At 47.7% G+C, this 24,348-nt stretch overlaps 2 protein-coding genes across 3 annotated transcripts in view; both read right to left on the reverse strand.

The window, feature by feature from the left end:
* KIF5C (kinesin family member 5C) overlaps nucleotides 1-16,521 on the reverse strand; it is a 58,123-nt gene extending 41,602 nt beyond the window's left edge. The window contains exons 1-2 of the mRNA XM_072342502.1: nucleotides 16,255-16,521; nucleotides 1,788-1,878 (exon numbers count right to left, since the gene is read on the reverse strand). Of these exons, the coding sequence (XP_072198603.1) occupies nucleotides 1,788-1,878; nucleotides 16,255-16,380 (217 nt within the window). The 5' untranslated portion in view covers nucleotides 16,381-16,521. The remainder of the gene's footprint in view (nucleotides 1-1,787; nucleotides 1,879-16,254) is intronic.
* Nucleotides 16,522-22,708: 6,187 nt separating this feature from the next.
* The window catches only part of EPC2 (enhancer of polycomb homolog 2), a 36,627-nt gene continuing 34,987 nt past the window's right edge, over nucleotides 22,709-24,348 (reverse strand). For both annotated transcript variants that reach the window (XM_072341694.1, XM_072341695.1), the window contains exon 14: nucleotides 22,709-23,965. In XM_072341694.1, the coding sequence (XP_072197795.1) occupies nucleotides 23,893-23,965 (73 nt within the window). In that variant the 3' untranslated portion in view covers nucleotides 22,709-23,892. The remainder of the gene's footprint in view (nucleotides 23,966-24,348) is intronic.

Here is a 24,348-nt window from a genome sequence, read left to right on the forward strand (position 1 = left end):
AGCATTCTTCTCCGTTCCTTCCTGAACCCACTCTGCAGTGATTTTCAGCTTCATTCACTGCCCCTGATGGCCGCCCGGCTCAGCCCCAGCACTGCAGCCAGATGGTGCTTCCCTGCAAGCAGCACTGTTGCAAATGCGGCAACACAGACACACTGGCACCAGGCATCTACCAAATCTGACATCACCAGCAGGGCTGTGCTGCCCAGTAAAGCTCCACAACACACTGCCCACAGCAGCTGTGGAGCACTGCAGACCTGGAAATGGTGCAATGGTGAGAAGTGGAGACACTCAAGGCCAGGCTGGATGTGGCTCTGGGCAGCATGGTCTGCTGGTTAGTGACCCTGCACACAGCAGGGGGTTGGAACTGGATGCTCAGCATTGTGGTCCTTTTCAACCCAGGCCATTCTATGATCCTATGAACCAGAATCCTAAATGCAGCCTTTGGGAGCACACCCAGCATCCACACCAAGTGGGCTGCTTCTCAAAATCTTCTTCCTTATGTTTCTCATGTGCAGAATGTGATACACTTTGGCTGAATTTCTGAGCTACTTACTTAAACCTAATCCCATTTCTTTCCCAGCTAGAAAAACCTCATTTGGATCACTGTTATTGTTAACGTCGTTATGACAGCCATTGTTTTAGAGCCTGTCAGCGCAGCTGGTGTTTTTGGTGATAACATTAATCACAAGGAAACCATCAGCCACTTCACGGGAGTGCGATGAAGTTTGATAACAAATGGTAACCTTGAAAAGCAATCTGTAAAGCCTGCAAGGTTTAAATAGTGCTTCGCATTGTGACATCCTCAGCTGATATTCTCATGTCGTAAATCACCTTGTACCCACCTATCAGAACCAGCACAGCCTGTGCCACATTCTTCACTTTATTAGGCTTCAAAGTGAAAATTCAATGTTTTATTTCTCTCGCTTTATCTCACTATCACCGAAACAGAAACTTGGGACTGCAGCCTCTAAGAGCCACGTGAGACATTACGCACACAGAGAAGGCAAACCAATTATTGGACACCAACTATCCAACATTAGCACGCACTGGAATGCTGGAACTCTTTGGACACTTCTAGAAGTGGAGCTGTATGTCAGCAATCTGAATGACTTCTAAGCTCTACAAACTCCGGTCCCACCAGTTTTTATTAAAGGCTTACCCACGTGAAGGAATCAGAATCGCTTTAATGAGGCTCCCCTCTGAGAGCAGCCAACTTGAGCCTTATGACTCATTTCCTCTCTACAACATCAAATAATTAGCTTCTGGTCCTGATCCCCGATCAGCCAGACTACACGTGTGCTGCTGGCACCCCGCTTCCTCCTGAACAAAACCCAGGGCTGGCATCAGCAGAGCTCACCCCAGGGCCCACTCCCTGCAGGCAGCATTCAGCTCACCATGCTGCTTACTGCTCTAAAGGCTACACAGAGCTCTCCAGCACTGCTCCTGCACCTCTGAGCAGCCCCAGATCTCCCATACCCACAGCGTTCACCATACAGCCTTGTGCTGCTATAGAAGCACAGCAGCTGTGACAATATCCCCACTATCTGAACACTGTGATTGAAAAAGAAAAACTGAGGATCGAACCCCGGGAACAAGCAGGTCAGCCACTGCATGGAACCACTGAAGTGCAGACAAATGCTTAAAGAATATATCAAAATCCCATGCCTGCAATAATTACTAAGTTCCACTAGAGACAGCTTTAGTATCCTGTCTTTAAATAGCTTGAGCGGACAGGGAGACATCATTTTGCTTCTTCCGTAATGGCAATAAAGAAGGACAACACCTACCTTTGACAATCTGCTTGGCACAGGCGTTATAAACTTGCTCCTGGGTTGTGTTGGGAGGTAACACTCTGTCAAAGACATAGGGCTTCCCTTGCTGCAAACCAAACAGAGACTCTTGTAAGAGAAGGAACATCACATACCGTTACACAGACCCCTGTTAGCAGGCAACCTGAAACGCAGCATCGACTTTGCCACAGAGGAAGGTATTTGGTGCAATGGGGACTGCAATATTTAGCTGACTACAGAGATGTGACATCTCGTGTTCTCTGCAAACAGCACTTCTACAGTTGGCAAACAAAAAGCAACATAGGCTTTCTGGGTGCTCCCATTTGGGCCTGCAGCTTACTGTTGCAGGAAACAATAAGCTGAAGTACCATCAACTGAGAGCTGATTCTTTTCTCCCTCTACTTAATAGGGAAAATCTCCATATTAGTATTTACCAAAGATTTGCTGTTAGGCCCTGTAAAATGGTGAGAGCTGTGCTGTGAAAAACAGAAATCAGACCAGAGGAATTTGCAGGTCCTGAGAGCTCCCTTCTGGTGACCTTAAGGCAGCACGGCACAGACCCAGCACCCAGAACTTGAGCAGAAACTGACCGACCTCGTTTGTGTGCTTAACATGCAGGTATGTATTGGTAAAACCATAGGACAGACATGACAGAAGCACCCCAGTCAGGCTGTGTGCTCAGAAATGGTCACGGTTTCTATCCTTACCACCACCAGGTTTGCCTTGTGCAAAGAGCCAGCCTTTGAGATGCTATCAGGGCCACCTCCAAGCTGTGAGCCACCAGAGCCCCACCACAGACATACAGTTGTTACCCTGCCTCCTTGCTGTACTTCCTGCTGTGTATATACCCAGCAGAACAAACTGGCACAATCACTTTGAGAAGACGTTGATTCCTCTTGGTAGCAAGTGCAGCTGGTTACAAGAGAACACATACTAGCAATGCTGCGAACGGGTTTGTTTGATACTTAAAAGACAAATCATTTTTAAGACAGCAGGTTCAGTTGTTACAACTCAGTAAAAGCAAGCAAGGCATTTGCATTTAAAATAAGATTCCTTTATTATACTAAGTGGATCTGTCGTAGCTTCATCTTCCATCAAAGCCTGTAATGTTTCCCTTCGAAGATGTGACATTTTGCTTTCAGATGAGTGCAACGAGGGCTGCAATGCTGCTGACAGGTGGGTGCGTGCCCGCTGTAGTACCTTGCTCTGTGCCTCCAGAGTGCTGCTCCTGCAGCCAGCAGTGTGCTCACTTAGCCATGGTTGGACTTCAGACAGACCACTTCAGGCACACCTAAACCTCCCCTCTTTTAGTTTAAACCCATTCTCCCTTGTCTTACCATCATCTGACCGTGTTCACAGTTGCTCTCCCCCCTGTTCCCTTTAAGTACTGGAAGGCCACAATGAGGTCACCCACAGCCTTCTCTTCTCCAGGCTGAACCAGCCCAGCTCCTGCAGTCTGCCTTTGTATGAGCGGTGTTCCATCCCTCTGAGCATCTTCTGGACCTCATCCTATCTCAAGGATAGGAAAGTGATTTATAAATGATTTAAAAGAAAAGAAATCAGGCCAACAGCTATTCTTGTGCTGCAATGGGCAACCTAGGCATTCCACTTGGTCAAACAAGACCCAACAGAGGTGACCACGACTGCCAGCCCAGCACAGCCCTGGGAGCAGCAGGACCACAGGACAGTGCCCAGCCAGCTCTGGGGCAGCACCCACTCAGTCCCAGCAATCCATTTCATCACAGCTTTCTGTAATACACCATTTTCCCCTTGTAGTGCCCAGGGCTGTGGGGCTGCCCAGCCTATTCTGGTACCATTTCTCAACTGGACTTTTGACCTGCTTATCCTCTGGAAAGGGACTGTCCCAGACTGCTTACCATAAGCACTGGGTACAGACTGGGTGCCAAAATACCAGAAGGACATAAAACTACAAGGATGGACAATGACAGGACAAGGGGGAATAGTTTTAAAGTGAGACAGGGGAGATTTAGGTTGGATCTTAGGAGGAAGTTTTTCCCCCAGAGGGTGGTGACGCACTGGAACAGGTTGCCCAAGGAGGCTGTGGATGCCCCATCCCTGCAGGCATTCAAGGCCAGGCTGGATGTGGCTCTGGGCAGCCTGGGCTGCTGGTTGGTGACCTGCACACAGCAGGGGGTTGAAACTCGATGATTATTGTGGTCCTTTTCAACCCAGGCCATTCTATGGTTCTATGATTCTATTCAAGAGCTCCCAAAGGAGGAGTACAAAGATGGGGACAGGTCTGAGGGCAAGGGGCGTGAGGAGCAGCGGCCATAAACAATAGGCACCAATCAAAGAGGCCAAAGCACAAGTGCACACATAAGTGCAGCTATCCACTTACCAATTTATTCCCTTCATGCCTGAGTTGAGGCACATCAGCTCCTCAATGCGAGAGAGCAGCAGGGAGATGCCAGTACATCACTGCACCACGGCAAACATTGCACTTCAGGCAAACGCTGCTCCTGTGCCATCAATCCACTGAGCTCTCAGCAGCCCCAGTGTCAGAGCCCTCCGGAACAGCCCCGCAGTAATTGCTCTGCATGCAGCTGGAAGAGGCACCACCTGTCATTTATCTGTCAGACTGAAAAGCTTCCAATGTAAAGCAGCGATTCACAAATGTGCTACGCAGGTCAAAATTCCTTCCTTAGAATTTTTGTTCTGGAAAGCTGAAAGGCTGGCACACCCATCGCTGGTGTCTGAAGGAAATAAATGCGTGTTAAGGATCCCAAAGCAGCTGTCATCAAGAACACAAAATGAGAGCTCTGCTATCCAAGCAGCACTTATGTTTTTGGGAAGGGTTTTTATGGCTCATCTCCCTGTTGAGGGCACACACTACTAAGATATGGAGCTTTTTCATTGTACTTTACTGAATTTTTGGGAGCTATGCTTCTAAGCTCTGAGTTTATGGCAGGCTTTCCTCGAAGGTAACAAAAGCCGCATCCACCCTACAAAGGCAACGTGATGGCAGAGCCAAAGCTTTTGCTCTGGAACACAGACAGGGTGAGCAAGCACAGATGCCATTGCTCCCCACAGTCCCCCTGTCAATGTTCCATCAACTGCTGCACCATGGGCTGGGCTGAGCACTCAGCAACACCCACACCTCTAAGGCTGGAGCTGCACCAACAGCCCCTCTGACTGCAGGGTGAACTGCCACTAGAAGGTAACGCGCTCTCAATTCAATGTAACCGAATGCATTTCCTGATTTAAAAAAGAAATAGCTCAGCTCTTCTGAATTCCAGGTAGGGAGGAAATGGGTAATGGCTCAGCGCTTAGAGCAGCATGCTAACAATTAGAGCCTGAGTGCAGCTCATGGTTAATTCCCTCTGATCTTCAGGCAGGCTTAGATCCACAAGTGTACATGCAGGAGGCACTGAGCTCAGTGGCAGGATCCACAGCCCCACATGGAGCCCAAGAGTGCATTATGAGAAGCGTGAGCAGAATGAGATGGCTTAGAATGGAGCACCCGACAGCCAGTGTGTAGCTCAGGTGTGGAATCAATAAAGTAGAAGGGAAGAAAGGAACACAAAACACTGAATTTATTTGCTTTTTTGGGCTGCATGCAGGCATCTGGATCAGACACGGAGCTACAGCCTGAAAACACACCCCAGAATCAGGGATACCATCTCACATGCACTCCAGCACTCTGCTCAACCCAATCCCAACTGATACAGTGGAAATGAATGACCTGTAAGTGGGTTTAACATATACAAAACTCCACCGCGGATGCTCATACAGGTAACAGCATCGTGTGATAAGTAGGAGCTTAATTAAATTTCCCAGCTAGTTTTCACCCAGCACCATCCATGCTCACGGAGGAGAGGCTTTATAAATAGAAGATTCTTAATTGCAGGCCCGGAAGACGGGCTTTTTGAAAGATCAGAAAGCAGACTCTTACCAGAAGCAATTCACATCTTCCATCAAAGCCCAGAGTCATCTCAATGCACTACAGGGCTAACAAAATTCTCCTAAAGAAACTCTGACATTTTGGTAATGCTGCTAAAAATTAGTTGGAAAACAACTGAAAACAAACACCCTGGTCCAAGCAGGCGCTGCAGAGCAATCTGAGTTGAGCAACATTACTTTTGCATGGAGGCTTTAATTATTGATCTGCCTTCTGAACATCCCTGCGGCGCTGATAGGATCAGGCATGTGGCCAAAGACCCGTTTTTAGCTCTAACTCGCAGCAGAGAGAACCTTTAACTCTTTGTAACAACAACACTGCTCTAGTTTGGTATGGATTTAGGAAAAGAGGCTTCCAAAACTCTTTAGCAGCTCCTCTTTCCCCCTAAGTGACCTGGAAAATGCACTCCGTCAAGAAATAAGCAAATGAATTCTAAACATGAGGATATCCCAGCTCAAAGCCAACTGTTAAAGAACACCCTTTAGCAACACTTTGGGCAAAGAGGCGCACAGGCAGAGCTCTCCACCACTATCCTGCTGGGATGGGATGCTACCAGCTAACACAGAGAAGCAGCGTGAGCACCTCCCAAGCACATCAGCACCCCGGATCCTCCTGGCTGTTAGTGCAACCAGGGCTAAGGTGAGGAGCAGCACTGCTCTGGGCAGCTTTCGGAGCACTGCAGGCTCCATAGGGCCGTGCAGGATGCACCAGGAGCGCCCACCCATTCCCACACACCACAAAAAGAGGGATCTCTTACTTGAGGGCCACTGGCATGCTTGTCCTCTTCTCAAACTGCCCAGCACCAGCAGCACAGCCTGGGATGAAGGAAGGCCCCAAGAGCCAGGACCCAGCCACTCCGCCTGCCTCCATTCCAGCAATGCAGCACACGGAGCTCGAGCTCTGCATGGCCCGGTTGCATAGTACAGCAGAGCCAAATGCTCTCGGAACTCTCAGTGTGCTGCTCTGCAGCCCACGTGGCAGCTGGTGGATTTGGGCTGCATTTACTTAACTGCTTACGTAACGGCACACAGATGATTTGGGAATAGAGGGGTTACGCTCTGCAGCTTGGTTTGAAGCACCTTTGTCTTTACAGAGGTGAATGCTCATGGGACAAGGAGCTCACCAGCTGCATAACACCAGCTCAAGACAGGCATCATGCCCAAGAAATCAAGGTAACACTTCCATTTCTCCCATCATTTCTCACAAAGCTATGCCTTAAGTAGAACAATTCCCTGCTCTTCAAGCTAGGCTGTTTTAGCTACTGCCTCAGCAGGGCTCTACCATACAACATGAGATGTACGGTCCTGTACCCTGCTGGGAAGAGCAGGACTCCCTCTCCAGCACGATCCCTCTCAGTTTCCAGGTAGCCTGCATTGCTGTACTGTAACAGAAAGCTACTAGTTCAAATTAATGTGCTCTAACTAATTTAATAGACCTCTACACGCCTATTCAAAGCTACCTTCACAACCTACTCATTTCACTTCTGCAAAGCACAGACAAGCTTAATTAAATTAACTCTGAAATGCTGTCATTTGCATTTTAGCTGCAGCTCTTCTCTGCGTCAGAGGTTCTTAACTAAACAGGGATCTCACAAGGGCATCTGGGACACACTATTCCAAGCCCTGTGAGGTACAACGAGGTTCTGACCTTCCAAAAGTCTCTGGAAAAAAAGCAGCCCAGCTTGAAGCTCGTAATTTAAAAATCAGGTGATCAAAGATACTCTGAGGCAGCTCCCTACAGCACCAATGGGAGAGCAGCCGGGCAGTGACATCCCATGGGTGAGGAGCTACAGGAATAAATGGGGAGAGCACAACATCTCTGCATACCAGGAGCATTTGCACCATGCCAACAAAGGCCAGAGGGTGGGCAGACAATTCAGAACACGAAACAAAGCAGACCCAGGGAAGATGCTGCTCCCCAGCTCCACAGCCCCAGACCCAGACATAGCCGCACCTTCACCGTGCTGGCATTGTGTTAATCTTCACTCTGTTAAACATATCACTTACAGATTTATGGGGAGCTGGATGGCTCAGGAGATTAGTAATGGGATACTCAGTGCTGTCAGTTGTAGATTCAAATCCAACTCAGGTCAGGGGAGGTCAAAATTAAATGAGAGGGCATCACTGATCCGTATAACAGCTTTCTTTTCAGCATGCTCTGCAAAAGCAAGGATTGAAGGGAATCAGCAAACACACCACACCATTGGTGCTGGAGTGTCCCACCAGGCTGGATATATAGAGTGGCAAAGAGAAACAAATGAGATGCCTGCACTCCCACTGCCTGCACACAGCAGAGGGTTGGAGCTGGGTGAGCACTGTGGGCCTTTGCAACCCAGGCCGTTCTATGAATTAACACAGGAGAAGCACAGCAACCATTCTGCACATTCTTCTGCCTTCTCCATTGAAAAGTGACACTAGCAGAAGAACTGAAAGGGCAGCAAACAGCACAGTGCTTTATGGAGTCACAGCTGTAGAGGTATGTGATGCACAGCTGTGCTAGCATTACCCCCTATTCTGCAGCTTGCCTGGCTATAGCCCCGTTTTGTGTCATGTGCATCCTGACATCCCCCCTCTTAGCTACAGTGTGAGCATGGAAGAGCTCTGCAGAAGCTCCAATACCGAGGCAGGCAGAGCAATTACCCTGTCACCAAGTAATGCAGACAAGTTGCTCCTGGCAACAAACCACTTCAAATGTGGACGGAGAGCAGCCCTCACCAAGGCGATGCCATGCACTCCTGCAGCCATTTTGAGGAGCTGTTGCCCGGCGCCATTTCTCTCCGTGCCGGTGTTACCGACTGCAGCACCTGGTGTAGATAATTGCTTCCCCTTGCAAGCTCCTCGCTTCACAAGCAAACTGCACATCTAAAAGCTGATTACATTGGAACATGGAGTGAGATTAACATCCGCCAGGAAGGAGCGTGCAGGAACTGCAGCGATTCATCAGGTGCTTTGATTCCCACTGCTGTATCTATGACCTCCCTTCGCTCTGATAACCCTTCTGTTGATTTCTTTCATCCTTTCCCATCTGGAGCTTCCTCTCTTCCTGCCATTTCACCCAGTTCAATGCAGGCCTTCACACAAAGCTGAGGCAGAGGATGGAGGAGGCAGCAGTCCCCAGGGAGCCACAAAGCCACCCACCCAACAGAGCCAGCTCACCCAGGTCTTCCATTCCTGCTCCCTTTGCACAAAGAGGAACCAACTCAACCCCACCCACAGGCTTAAAACCAACAAGCTTCTGCTTTTTGGGCTTATCACACTGATTTCCTTATACAGCTCACCTCAATATCTACAGAAAAACTAGAACCCACAATGTTAAGAGGTACATCCAAACCTCATCGTTTGGACCTCTGACCATCTAAGCCCGTGGCCAAGAAATTCAGTGTTGTTCAAATTCCATTCAAAATTCAAATGGAACTGACTATAAACAGCTTTGCATTTGGTAGTCAGAATGTCTGTGTCCATGTCAAGTGGTCCCACAGTAAACAAGCTGTGGGGATGAGCTGTTGGGTTCTGCCTGTGTCACTGCTCACAATACAGCTCACCCACACAGAAAACATGAATAAAAATCATGTAATTTTTGCTTTTCTAAGTGCAGAAATACATCTTTTGGCTCATAACCCCAGCCTGTGACTTCACTGTAGCTAAAAATGTGTTACAGCATTCACATACAGCACATCCCTTCATAAAGCATGCAAAGGAGATCAGCAGAGCAGCCCCACTTTCTGCCAATTACCCACGAAACAGGCAGCGCTGGCCACCATTATCTGACAGTAATTCTATTACCAGATTTAGTAACACTGAAATATTCCTTCTGCAGCTCCCAAATCTTCAAAGCAGGGGACAATCTGGTCTGTCACACAGCATTCACTCACCATGCTCACGAGGCACAAAAGGGATCACAGTAATGCCCACATTGTGAGCAAAAGCACGCGTGCTCTTTCTTGACCAGGTGCAGCAAGAGAGACAAAGGATGGGCCGTGGCCTATGGGTCAATTCATTCCAGAACTTCATGGGAAAGGAGAGCAGGCAAAACCAGAGAATGGTTTTGTACCATGGCCATGAGCCACGAGCTGAGTTTTGCTCACCAGCTGGGAATCCATCCCTGCCCCATCAGGTGGCCCTAGCCATGCTGATAAACTCATCAGCACCAGGCAACATGAAATATAAACCTCCAAACCCAACAGAGAGGAGAAATGGGAGGAATATTCCAGTTTTCTAATGGGTGACTATTTGATAATACTTAGAAAATCTGGGCTGCACATAAAGGCAGCAATGGGCAGAATAAATCCCTTATCACCAACAGAAACAGACTTCTTCAAGTATATACATACACGTATATACATATGCTTCAGTATAGCAAGATTAACTTTGCTTTAAGGCTTGTTTGCATCACTGAACTACTTTGCTTTGAAGTTAAATTGTAAACGGTACCATAAAGTGAAAAGTAATCAAGCAAATGTGTTTTCCACTGGGTTATTTGTGGTTGACCAGGAAAGCAGTGAGAAAATATGAAAGCACACAGAGAAGCTCTGCTCCAGCTGCTCTGGTGGGAACAGGACTGTGTGCTATGAGCTGCTCCAATAGACAGACAAAGAGGAAGAGAGATACACCTCCCAGCTGCACCCCGTGCCTCCCTCTGCATGCTCTTGTGCCAGCAAGCACAGCTGCTTGGCTATTTGTACCATAGAGCAACGCGTTCAAAACCAGCCCCAAACCTTCCTGAGTACTGAGAATCAGCTCCAAAAAACCCAAGTGGATCACAGAAAATGGCAGCGCTCTGTAAGAAGCGGCAGCGCTGACCGCATCCCACTGCTGGCCTCTCAACAGACACTCCAGCAATTGAGAGTTGAGAAAAGAGATTGCAGCTGCACAGAAATCAGAGTTCTGCTAACGGCTTTGCTAAAAATATTCTCTAACCCAGTTACCCCAATGCAGGTAATGGCCTCCTGCACATTTTGCACTCAGTGAAAGGATCTGGCAGTCAGCACGTGATGCTCATGTAGCAGAGGTTTGACCTCTCCGTGGATTCCCAACCCAAAAGTTGGCTTTCCATCTCTGAAATGAGACATCTTTGCTACTTTATAGGCTGCTACAAGGACAATTAAATGGGAAAGACTGCCATATGGACATCTTTGAGTGATGAACTTAAAAACACTGTATCCAGGAGCACTGCAAAAGTTGTGCACGTCTTTGGGCCAATTAGCAGATAATGTATTTTTCAATAGGGCATCCTTCTCATGCCATAGAAATGTCACAGCCCAGCACCATGACGAGGCAGCAGGTGAGGCTTCTCAGCAGACAGCAAAGCACTGAAAGGATGAATCACTTCTTGCAAACGCATCTAAAAGGACTACCATTAAATATTTAAGTTCTTATCTCCGAGTACTCATTTCTCAGGGGGGGAAAGAAAATCCAGCGCTCCTGTTTGCAATTAGGGTCTGTCGCATAATTTGATAATATACATGTTCTGAAGCTGCCATGGGACCAATTATCAATATCACAATGTGAATTCGATAGCAATCGTGTGCATTTCCAGAACGTCCCATAGAAAGCCAAGAGCCAAAGAGGCCATAAATACTTAGAAATGGCTCTTTCCCACAGATGACTAAAGATAGGAATCCATCAGCAATGCCACGCTCCACACCTTTAAGATTCTGAAGCATCCCATTTAGGATGGTTTGGTTTGGTTTGTTCTAAGTATGATTCTAAGTACACAGTATTTTCATTCTCCAAAAACAACCAACAAAGCAACCTGACCAAGCACCACCTGGGCAGGCACTGCTAAGCAGCTGGAACCTTCGCATGGAGATAGAAATGCAAACATCAGCAATGCTGCAGTGCAGCCAAAAGCATCAAGCAGACGCTGAGCAGCTCTGGATCCCTTTGCTGCTCCCATGCACACAAGGTGAGCCCAAGCAGCCACCCCTCCTTGCAAGTGATTCCCAGTGACACAAGTTATCTAAGTGCCATTTAATCTCATCCTTGGCAGAAAGAAAAGCCCACCCCGAGGAAAGCACAGCTGTGGGAGCTGCAGGTGTGCAATTTGGGGCAGCCCACACACCTCTGGCAGAGCTAGGAATGTGTCAGCGATGGGAGATGCACGAGGTATCTCAGAACCAGCTTGGAATTAAACACATTCCAATGGAGGTCCTCGGTGATGATGGAAAGGACACCAAAGGTAACACTGAGGGTGCCAGCAGCCATGTTCAAAACAGTCAAGATGAACTAAACTGAATATTCTCTCTTCCAAAAACTTGTCTCTGCTTTTATGGAATCATTCCTTCCCTCTAAAAATCCCTCAGGACACTGCTGCAGAGAAAAGCGTATTAGTAGCAACATTAAGTTGGCTTTTCATCCTCTGCTTTATCTTCTGCAATGGATTGCATCCTCCTGGCACAGCTTGAAGTGCTGAACAATAGATGGAGATGGAAGAGCACATCACTCCCAGCAGCTCCTTCACTGCACACTCTGGGCAGGAAACCTCACAGAAATCATCTCCAGCAACGCAGGAAAAGAAGCACCCCCAGACTTCCCAACACCAGGCAATCCAATGGCATCAGATGGAGCAGGAATCCGTGCTTCTGACAGAACAGGTAGGCAGAAGGAAGACACTTATTTTGAGAGAAAGGTATCCAGACAGGATGGGAAAAACACATGAAAAAGCCTTCGATGCTCTGAGGAAACACCAGTGTGAAACTGCTTTGGTGAAAATGAGAAACTTTGTATTTTGTTTAAATAACCTTCTTCCTAGCACCATCACCAATACACAGATGCTGCTTTTCACACCCTGTTTCTCTTGCTTTCAAGAACAGAACCCCCCAAACCCAGCCCATCAACACAGAAGCAAGCAGCTCTGCTATAAGCCAGCAAGAACGAGGCACACATACTCTCAGTGCCCCATCTGCCCCATGACCATCACCTTCTGCACCAGCTTTTGGAAGTGGGTACGAAGCACAGCTGTATGCCTTAGGAAAACAATTCCTCTTTTCAAAGGAACCTCAGCATACAAGCCCTGGGTGGCTGCTAGAGCAGTTCTACAGCAAATGAAGGCCTTCATTGTGAGAAGTACAGAAGGGACATCCTAGCCTCGTGGAAGGAGCTGTGTTGCATTGATGTTTCCCAAGCAAGCTAACGTACTATTGTCTGTCTTCTTCCTGAGAGCAGCATAAGCTTCCAAGAGAAACCACCTCCCAAAACACACACACACAGAGTTCCAGGTCTGTCAGTCTTGTGCTGCTGCTCCTCTGGAAACAGCCTGACCTGTAGGCAGCAGAGTCCATAATCACATAGACCAAGCACAGCACACCATGGTGCATCTGCCCATATAATAGGGAAAGGCAGCAGGCTAGAGCTTGCTGCAACTCATGTCTGGGTATGGGAAAAGCTTATGGTGCGGGGGAAAGATTCCTGGAAAGGAGTCCATCAGCTTCTGGTGCCTTTGGATCCCATTGGTTCCATACAAACGCCACATTAGCTATGCCAGCTACCAGCACCCCATTGCTGTGCCCTGCAGCAGCTTTCCTACAGAACGTGCCCAGTGCTCAGCACAGCAGCAATGCTCAGCAGAGCTGGAAAGCTGACCGAAGACACCGAGGGACAGAGCCAGCATCAAGCACCCAGGTAGATAAGCGTTCTCCTAGGGGAATGATGCGCTGCACATCCACTGCAATGTTCTGCAGCGAGGCAGAAGCCCCATCTCAGTCTGCATTCAACATCAGACTGGCAGGAGTGCTTTGTAGGAGGTATTTATAGACATGCCATGAACAAACCCCTGCGAACAGCCTGCCTGTGCACCACAAGGCAGGGATGGATGCCTGCCTTTGTCAGGAGCACCATGCAGCACAGCCCAAGGAGCAGGCACTCAGCACGGGGCGGGCTCTCACCATATTCTTTGGGTTTTGTTGAGGCTGTAATTCATTTGCTACCCCACGGCTTTGGGTCAGCTGGTTTGTTTGAAGGTCTCTTCACTACAACTGCTCGCAGCCGACAGGGATCTCCGTATAGGAGGGGCTTAACAATGTGTCTTTATTACATTACTATCAACTGTGGTGCACAAGAAACAAAAGGTAAAACATCCCCAAACATCCCATAGCCTGTCTGCAAAACAGCGCTGTAAGCAGCAATGCCAATTACATCCAGAATTGCACAGAGCACCGCTCAGATTCCACCCCAAATCAGCCATCAGCTTTCGGTTTGTTTTACTGGAGGCATTCAAGGAGCCGCCATCAGAAGCCTGCGGGAGCAGCTCGCTGGGGCAAATGGCTGCAAGCCCTCCAGCGAGGCTGGGAGAAGGTAAGCCAGCAAGGAAAGCACATTTCTAGGAACGTCAGCCAACACGATCAATCAGAAAGTCACCTTGAGGTTGCAGAGGAGCAGAAACATAAAATGAAGCTGCAGTCTGTTGGGATTATGGTGGATGTAACCGCAAAAGAGAGCCGTGCATTTCCCACCGCCTCCTTTTGCTGCCATGGTTAAAGGTGAGATGCCAATTAAAAGCTTTTCTTTTACCCCAAAATTTCACCTATAAAAATGCACTCTCGCTTTGTTCTTTTCCTCTTGACTATTTCCTTAACCACGGGGAAACCTCAGCGAGGCCCTTCAGTCCTCCTGCTCTGCCCACACCTCCCTGCAAAGCAAGTTCAAAGTGCACAAGCAGCCCTGGATGCGGTAAGGATGTACGACCACAGATCACATCCCAGCTCCAGGGCCTTCCTGATGAGCAGCTCCTAAACCGGGCACTGCAGACAGCTTCACTCCTGACGTGGAAGAGAAACTCACACCCTGTGTTACGCTTCCTCCATCGCAGCTTGTTGTCAGTAAACGCCGAGCTCTGATCTCCTGTTGTTGTTGGAAAACTTGCTCAAGGCATAAAGAAAATGGGAGATGATGGTGAGAGGTTCACAAGCAAAGCGCCGCCCACACTCACCCTTTAGGGAAGAAGTAACTTCACCTGCACTTACGTGCAAGAAAAAAGATAGATATTCCCTTTAAGCATTCAGACTTTAATTCTTCTGATGGGATGAGAGAATACCCACGAGCTTTCTTCGCTCTTCCCTTTGTTTTACTTTAACAGAGTCCTCCTTTTCAACGTCTTCTGCAACAAGAAGTAAAAGCTGCATTGCAGTGTTTTCCTAACGCTGTATTAAGCAGCGGTGGGTCATGGTGTGCTCTCATGGTGTGCTCTCATCCCACACCACGGCTCAGAGGGCTTTCACACCACTGCTGCTCCAATGGAAGCCCACAGCCTGAGGTCTCCTCCCCTGCCAGCATCCCAAACAGATCCGTGTTTCGCTCTGTGAATGGAAAGGAAGAGCAAAGCACGCCCCGACGCCCACCTCGTGGAACTGAGCACACCTAAATGGTGCTATTTACATAAACCAAAGGGCAAACGAGCTTCGTTCCTCTCCCAAACCCCGACAGCAGGAAGCCGACAGTTGCTGCTGTTTCTCCTTTCTACCTTTCAAGGAATCGCCCCCCATCTCCACAACAAATACCTTCCTCAGAGCAGCGCAGTCACTGCGTGATCCACACAACAACCTCCTGACTCACAGAGGCACATTACGAACCGGTGCATTCCGAACCGGCACCCACACCGTTAAGGGGACGTTTCAATGCAAGTGTCCGAACCGGCTTTTAATAGACACGAGGGCTTATTTAAGGAGGAAAGAAAGAAAGACGTGAAGCAAATGGCAGCTGAAGGCCCCGGCGGTGCCGCAGCCGCTCCTCCCAGAGCCGCCGGTTTTGATAGCGGATGAGATCAGCCCATTGTGAGCAGGGCGCTGCGCTGCAGCCCAGGAGCGCTGCCTTGCCTGGCTGAGGTAGAAGGGAAGGGATGTAAGCCTCACAGACGACTCTCTTACAGCAAAATGAGGGAAAAGCAATCGCTTTAGGGCTGGGTTTTTCTTCTATCTGTGTGGAAGTTGCAATAGATGCAAAGTTTTCCTAAGGATCCTCACAAGCCCTACGCCCAGCGCATCGCCCTCCGCACCATCACCTCGCTGAGAGCGGCCCCGTGTCGCTCCGCTACCGCTTTAACTCAGCACGCCGCTCCCCCCAATAACCCCACAAAAGCACGGGCCGAGGAAGCCGCGCATCACGCAGGAGCACAGCCCGCAATGCGCGCACAACGAGGCCGGAGGGAGCGCCCGGAGCCGGCCCTGCACGCAGCGGGACGTTGCGAACCATCGCTACGATGATGCTTCTCCAAAGAGGGGCCGGGCGGCGGCACGGGGTTGGGGTGGGGGGGAAGGCACCGCCCCAGGGGGCGCCCCAGAGCCGCGGGGCTGCGGCACGGAGGGAGACGTCGGCGGGCACGGCGGGGCGGGATGCCGAGCCCGAGGCTGGAAACGCGGCCGCGTTGCGGTACCGCCGCACGGTCCATCTCCGCCCACCAACACCCCGCGGCTCCCACCGCCCCGCAACGCCTTTGTCCGCCCCAACACAGCGCGGGGGCGGCGGGAGCGCGCCCAGATCCCGCATGACATCACCGGCAGCGATCGCCCCCCAACGCCTCGCGGAACCCCCGGCGACCACGGGAACGACTCACCCCGATGACCACCGTCTCCTCGCCCTTGAATTTGGGGATGAATTTGTCGCCTCGGAGGATCTCCGCCTCGTTGAGGGGCCGGAAGCGGCACATCACTTTGATGCTGCACTCGGCGGGGTCCGCCATCTCGGCGGTGCGGCGCTGCAAGGCGCTCCTCCGCCGGGCCGGGGCAGGTGCCGATGCCGCAGACTCCCCGCTGCCGGCGGGCGGGGAGAGGCGGGGCGGAGCCGGGCGGGGCGGGGAGCCGCTCGGTGCCGCTCAGAGCCGGCCGCGCATCCCCGGCTCGTCTCCCGCCCCGGCTGCCGGGATGCAGCAGCGGCACCTCCAGCCCCTCCGCGCCCCCGGGGCTTTGTGGCCGCGCCGCAATACGCCGCCCCTCCCCGCCCGCCGCGCTCGGCATGTCGGGGGATGCAGTCCGCGCTCCGCAGCGCCGCGCCCGGCCTGATCCGTGCGTGATGGAAACATCGGGTCTCCTCCATCATCACCTCTTGTAGCCACAGTGCTTGGCCTCGATACCTCGTGCGGCTGTGAAAAGAGCAAGCGAGTTGTTCCAAAGGCTCTCATGCGCTTCTTAGAAGTAATTACATCAAGGAGAGTTAGCAGTGTGCAGCTCGCGATAAGGCGTTATTATGTAATGTGATTTATTCCTATGGATTACCAATTATCTAGCGCTCTCACTTCTCTTATGTTTCAAGCTCTTGCCATGAATAGCGAACTCGTAAGTCACGACAAGTAGGGGCTTAGCCACAAAGGAATTAATCCATATTTGTCTCCATTATTGAGAGTTCATTGTGGAGAAAAGATAGGCAAATCTGTATCTCCCTGTGAGAGCGGGAATAATCTGCCATCTGAAGAGCCAGCTTTTCTCACCAGCATTGTCAGAAACAATATTGCATTGTCCGTACTGCAGACAATACTGCACGGTCACTAACCTGCTCTTTTTGCTCCTTAATTCCAGATTACTGTGAGCTCAGCAGCCAAGGCAGAAGGTCAGCTGTCAGTCAGAGCCAGGAGCAATCAGAACTCCCTTCACCTTGAGAGCTTCTTCCAGTTTGCTCTGGATATTCCAGCACCTCTTATGGAGCCTCAAGCAACAGAAGGTGGGACCTGATCTGATTTTTGGGGTGCTCCCCTGTGCAGCTGGGAGGTAGAAGGATCCCAGAGTCCAACCTGGGATGTTCTGATTCCATTCTATCTACAGTTCATCAGGAAACCCCACCACAACAACACCAAACTACAACAACACAGAAAAGCATTCATAGTCCGACTCCTGTGAAGCATTATGGCTGGTAACTTCCTTCACTGCTGAAGGCCTGACCCTTCTCACATTGCATACTTAACAAGGTTGAATTTCTGCTGTCTGTAACAGTGCGGTACAATGAACTGACATCAGTACTGGACGGGGGAGAAACTTATCAGCAAGGAGAGCAGCTTTAATGTAGATTCCATTGATCCCGGTGCATCAGCAACAGCCACCAAGATGAAATTTGATGTTCTGCCTGTGTCATCAGTGCTCAGATGCATCTATGAGGAAAGAGGTGGTAAAGGATTTATTCCGGGAGGTACCAAAAGGGCTGGGATCCACAAGACAAAAGGAAGTTTAATTAGCAAGGTTGGTTACTATCCCACAGACATCAGGAGAGACTGTAAGGAAGGCATGGGAGAAAAACGTAATGAACCCAAAGCATGCTTAACAAGGAATGAGTATGTGAGTAAAGAGACCAAGGACTAAAGAGCAAGCAACAGAATGAAGAGTGATGAGAAAGCAATTAGGAGGAACAGAAACACATCAGTGTGCCCAAGGACACTGTTCTCCTTCTGCAGGCCGCCACTCTTTTACTTCAATAATATTTATGCTTCCTTATTTCACTTTCCAGCACCACCTGGAACAGTCAGCCAGAAGCCCTGCAGCAGGACAGATCTGCTATTAAGAACAAAGCAAGTCAATAATTGGAGCCATCGCATTGGCAGAGACAGGAACCGTTTTGAAACAGTGCTGCAAAGGAGGCTCCAATGGAACCATCTGAACTAGGCTGGCAGGGTGTGTAAGAGCAGCCATGGTCTCCCAGTTGCCAAACACTACCAAATATGCTTACTTTAAAGCAGTTATGCACCTCCTTAATGTACAGAGATGAATCTCAGTCTTGAAATAAATTACATTACGCAGCCGTATCTTTTGTGCTTACCCATCTGTATAAATGGGTTGGCTTCAGATAAGAACGGATTTTTATCACTTTGCATAAAACAGCAAAGCATTTTGTTACTCCAATATTGTCCCGAGATATAGGCCTTCTGTGTTGCTGAAATACCTGAAATAAAAGGATCGTAACTTGGAAAAGCAAAATTGATCTTCCTCGGCCATAGAAACCTGTCATAAAAACAAGAATCACTGCAATCCAGGAACAAAACTAACAAATATAAACAAAGTGTCCAATACAAACAGAGAACAAAACCAACAGTGTGAGGCGTGATAGTCCAGAAAGAGTTAAACAGCACTGCAGGCAGATGATGCCATCTTCTGGTGTCGTTTACAAAGCTGTTGATTTAAAACCACAGTGACTGGTCTAGCCCGATCATCACCAGGAGGATTGGAGGGGGTGGCAGACACTGTTAGCTTTAGCATCGCTTTATCCCCAGGGCAAGGTTCAATGAAATAACATTAATTCAGGAACAGTCAGTGAAGCGTTCGCAGCCATGGTGGGAAAGCCAGCACCAGGCTGCCATCAGCTCACAGCTCGCTGCCACCAGCCTGTCCCCAGGGGGAAGGCAGGGCATATGGGGCTGCTGCAGCACGGCCTTGCTGCCAGAGTCACCACCAGCATCTCCATCAACAGCAAGTCTGAATTGCTGCCGAGGTTTGGAATGTGTGACTATCAGCTGTGCCCAGTCCTGGTCAGCTGACTGTCAACCCAGTGACTTTTTGCTATCCTTACTAGAGTTCCACTGGTTGGAATTAGTTTCTTATTATTTTTTCCACATGCAATCCTGAATAGATAAGACTTAGCCAGAACGAGAGGCATAACAGGTATAATGCTGCAGCCAGTCTTATTTGTCAGAGCTCTGAGTGGCAGCAGGTGGCTGTGCACTCCAGTCAGACACAGTATTTAGGCTGATCTATCTGTTCTGCTCCCATATTCCTCTTAGCTGCTGTACTCTTAATTGCCTCCTCCCTTCATTTACTCCTTGTTCTCTAATTGATCTTTCTACTTTATCCTCCCGGTGTAATTACATTTGTATTAGAGTTAAATCAGTGTGTAATGGATCGAAACAAGATTGGACTAAACAGATTTTCCTGGTCTTAGTCACAGAAACAATCCTATCTTTGGAAACCAAGCAGCCTACTGAGTGTGCAGGGGAAAAGCTGTTCTGCCACAAAGGAGGCTCCAGCCACCTCCCCATTTCCTGCATGGGATATTGTGGGCAGTCATGTCTTTTCATCCATGTTTCCCATCCACTCCTCTAAGAAGGCTCCGTGTTCCCTAGCAGGAACATAAGGCACAAAATAAGTACACTTCTCAAGCTGCATGCTTACAGTGATAGAGCAGTTTAAGTACTGCAGCCCTTTTTGGACTTGTCACATTCTCAGCCAAAGGACTTTACCAAACAGAATATAAGATTCATTTCATTTCTCTCCAAATTACATCTTTACATTCACCTTCTGGTCATTTAAGTAAAGCCTTGTAGAATATTTACCCAAATAGATTCCCATTTCATACATATTCTCACATTACACTGACTCTCAAGAGAAATGCTGCCATTACACGCACTTATAGCATTGCACAAATAGCTGTTAGGTTGGCAAAGTTCACTAGGTTTGCATTGCAGCAGCGTAACTGGGCGTCTGCAACATGAGCTCTGTTAAGAAGCAACAGATCGCCCAGAGTGGCAAGCCCTGGTAATGCAGTTAACAGCATGATGCACTGCAATGCACAGCAGCCACCAGGGATGTGCCCCCCACACTGCTGCCTGCCCATCCTTTGCCCCTACCATCTCAACCCTGCCCTTAGCCCAAGAACCCCCCTGCAAATCAACTGTCTGCTTTAGTGAGCTTCCCAGGTCCAAGTGGTTCCATGGTGGAGCTCCACTGCTAAGCCGATGCAGCATTGCTCTGGCTCACGGACTGAAACTGCCCACACTGAACGTTTCCAATGGCTGCACCAGAAAAGAAAACAATTCCCCCTCCACGGCCCTTGTTCAAATGTAAACATTGGGATCCTAAGAGCTAATCCAACTCTTACTGCTTGGTCCGCTGCTACACAGGAAACATTTCCTCTAACCGTTCAGAGATCTCTTTCCATTTTTCCCCCATCCCTCTCTTCTGAGTAACAGTTTACTATGAAGACAAAGACGCCGTTTAACTCACGAAGGCAATTCTCCATCTCTAAGTCTGAATACAGTGAAACCTAAAAACAGAAGAACAAGTAGAGAACTGAGATTTGAGACTCTTCCTCTGAAGTCAAATGGAGGAAGTCCATTGACATGACTAGCCTGTACAAAGCTTGTTTGCTGCAGCCTGGAGAGCCTTTTTGTTTGAAGGAGTGAATTTCAACCAGGACACTTTATCCTAAAGGACTGAGAGGTGCTGGAAACCGAGAGCCTGACTGGCTGTGAGCACACCACTTCCTTCATGAGGTTTGCCAGCAACTGCAAGGCTCCTACAGACACAGCCCAGGAGACAAAACAGGACCTCTGGAGCTTCTCAGCTTCAAATATCAAGCACTGAAGCCAAATACTAACAGACTGAAATCTACTTTGACTCCACCTGAGCGCATTTTCCTACCCCTCTGCTAGAGCAATCATTGCTTGGCTTAAACGGCGAATATTCAAAATGGCAATGCCTACAGTTAAGGAGATATCAAAATTCAATAGCTCACAAACAGATGAAAAGCATTCAACAAACCTAAAGAATCATTGTTTTATAATATCTGACATTTGTAAGAAAAAATCAGCATGTCACACTTGAAGCCCAATATAAATTGCTATAGATAAACCAAAACAAATAATCTTACCTGAGCACGGTTTCTATAGAACACAGCATTGCCCATCATCCTCCCTTTCTGACACTTCAGGCCCACAACTGAGGACTAGAAATTCTTACAAGGACCCTTAAGAGTTATGATTTATCGTAAAGCCACGTCAGTGCTAATACTTAGAATGGAAGTCACTCAACACAAGGCACACTCACCTTTTGAGCTTATGAAATCCTTTTCCCCCACCTCAAATTCTTCCAGTATCTACTAAAAGTTAAAGTGCTGGCTAAAGGCTTTTTCCAGCCATCGGATGAGGGTTAGGCTATGTGAAGTCACAGACACATGGCAATCCTAAGCATATTTTTAGTCCCATTTACCACCAAAACAATCTCCATTTGCAGTGGGATGAGTGTATACTACAGAGCTCAGGAGAGCTCATTTGCTAAGAACACAGCTTTCCATCTGCAGAAGAAATTACTTCCCATTTTTACTCAACCACTTGTACTTAGCTTGTGCCTCTCCTTGTGCTGAGGACCCCAAACCTGCCCTCGTGCTTTGCCCGATCAAGGCAGGAACACCGATGTGTATGGAGTTCCTCCATGTAATCCCATGGACACACTCTGATGTTCTCTCTCTCTCTCTCTGTGGACTTGATAGTGAAGAGAAAATAAAGCGACAGTTAAACAAAATAAATAAATGTAATATTAGACATCTGAATTTCTGACAAACTCCCCACATTCACAGCTCTGCAAGTGTTTAACTGCCAGGATTTCTAACTGTCAGAAGATGAAACATGTTTAAAGGCAATGCAAACTAAAAGAAGCACTTCATGCAATCATTTAAGAGGAAGAAAGTACTGACTGTGTGACAGATAGCAAAAATCATACCTCTACTTTGTTTTTTAAATAGAGATGCATGAATCATTCTTTTAGATGCTCTCAAGAAAGCAAAAATGCTAAACTGCAATGTTAACTGCAGTCCAACTAACAACAGCCCTTGGGAAAAGAGCACGTGTCTGTATCAGCCTTGACAAGGGTGACAGTTCACCGACTCACAGAATGGCCTGGGTTGAAAACAACCACAGTGACCATCTGGTTCCAACCCCCTGCTGTGTGCAGGTCACCAACCAGCAGCCCAGGCTGCCCAGAGCCACATCCAGCCTGGCCTTGAATGCCTGCAGGGATGGGGCATCCACAGCGTCCTTGGGCAACCTGTTCCACCCTCTGAGGTTCCTTTGGCAAAACAAGCCAAAGTTCCTTACCCTGATTACTTCCAAGTCTCGGGTTCCAACTGCAGGACGATCCTGCCCTACCGCACACTTTAAACAAGACATAATCACACACACTGAAACCTTCTGCTGAATTAAATACGTGCACCACAGCCAAAGTCATCATCAAAAGACCATTAACACTGTCTGAAACTTACACTTTGCATGAAATAAACACATAAGCAACGTGTCCATGTTTTGATATGTATTTTTATTTCCCTGCAGTTTTCACTTATCAAGAACAAGTAACAGGGAAAGTTGTCTGAACTAGTGCATAAACAAACATTCGGAAACACCACTACACGTATCTAATTTACAAGAACCGTATAAAAAAAGTCACTAAAACACTACACTACGAAGGTGTCCAACGCTTACAGTCAGACTTTTTCCAACCCGTTACTTGCCTTGTAGCCACAGGAAAACTCTCCAAAATTGAAAAGACGATCTTGCCACAACCCTCCCTCCCCCCCACCACCTGGGATGGCTCGATATCTAGACATCCAATAATTATTGCAATGATATATAATGCAATACATACCTGGTAAAATGTCCTTTACGTGGTGTGTTACAGTTTTAAAGCCGGTTAAAATATGCAGTCTTCGGATAAAATGTCATCGGTTGAAAATTTTCTCTTATCTGCACAATTTTCTATGTGTCAGATGCATAATTTTCCTAGTCAGCTTTTTTTTTTTTCTTTCCTGTGTAATTATTTTTTATAAACTGGTATTATAAATAGAAATATACATTCAAAATATATGGAAAAGTGAGTTACTACATTAAATTTGCATGTATCGATCCATCCCTTTCCCCTGCACAGTAATAGAAAATACTATTTTGCCTTGAACTTCATATTTGACAGTGAAATGCCACTAAAGTATTTACCAAAAAGTCCATCTAGTCAAATTGTGAAACAAAATGAACCAAGTGAAAACTTTACATTTCCTTTAGAAAAAAATTACAAGAATTTTGTCTCCTAGCTATGAATCTTTAACTTCTTTTTTTAGACACAAAGTTGGATTTATTTGTACAAGATACAAAATGTAAACATGGCAAAATAAATAGTTAAAACAAGTGATGCAGGATCCCATTTCATGCTCATGATCCCATTAAAGAATTATTTTTTAATCCATTCAGTTGCAAATTCAAGTGCAAAAGCATGATGATGAATATCTACTATTCAAGTAACAGAAATAATATTGATGATACAAATAAACTATTTTACAAGGTAGTGATTCTCCCAATTTTACAAAATTTACATTATATATCGACTTAATACACGATATAAGGATAGTCCATTTAGGTCCATTTTAGTTCTCTGTGATCCACAGAGTGCTGTGTTTTGCATTCGGTTGGAATATAAATGACTACACCGTTAGCACAGGTTGAGACACTGATTTGAGGTTATGTCACTTCCATTGCTACTGTTGTCTCTGCTATGCCGTTTAAACCCAGCCGTTCTGGTTCATGGTTCTCTCTGCAACAAAAGAAGCATTCCACAATTACAGGTAGAACACAGATATTTCCTTATGCAATTTCAGTGATTTCTTACAGGCTCTGTGCCTTACATGGCTAAGGACAAACCTTAACACACACACTAGATAGAAACAGACCATTTAAAACTAAAATACTGGTGTGGTTTAAGAATGGCTTTTACCCCACTAACATTGCAGTTTCATCTACAAGAGTATTAGCAGAGATGGCCCAACTTCAATGCATTTAACTATAAATTACCAGCCCAAATTACGGATAATAATAAGAAATCTCCTGAAGGAACAGAGTCACAATATGCCATTAAGACTTGTGCAACAGCTACCAATTATTCCATTTGTGAATTATTTTTTTCCAGTTCAGTTTCAG

The sequence above is a fragment of the Excalfactoria chinensis genome, chromosome 7, assembly GCF_039878825.1.
Source record: "Excalfactoria chinensis isolate bCotChi1 chromosome 7, bCotChi1.hap2, whole genome shotgun sequence".
Taxonomy (NCBI): Eukaryota; Metazoa; Chordata; class Aves; order Galliformes; family Phasianidae; genus Excalfactoria; species Excalfactoria chinensis.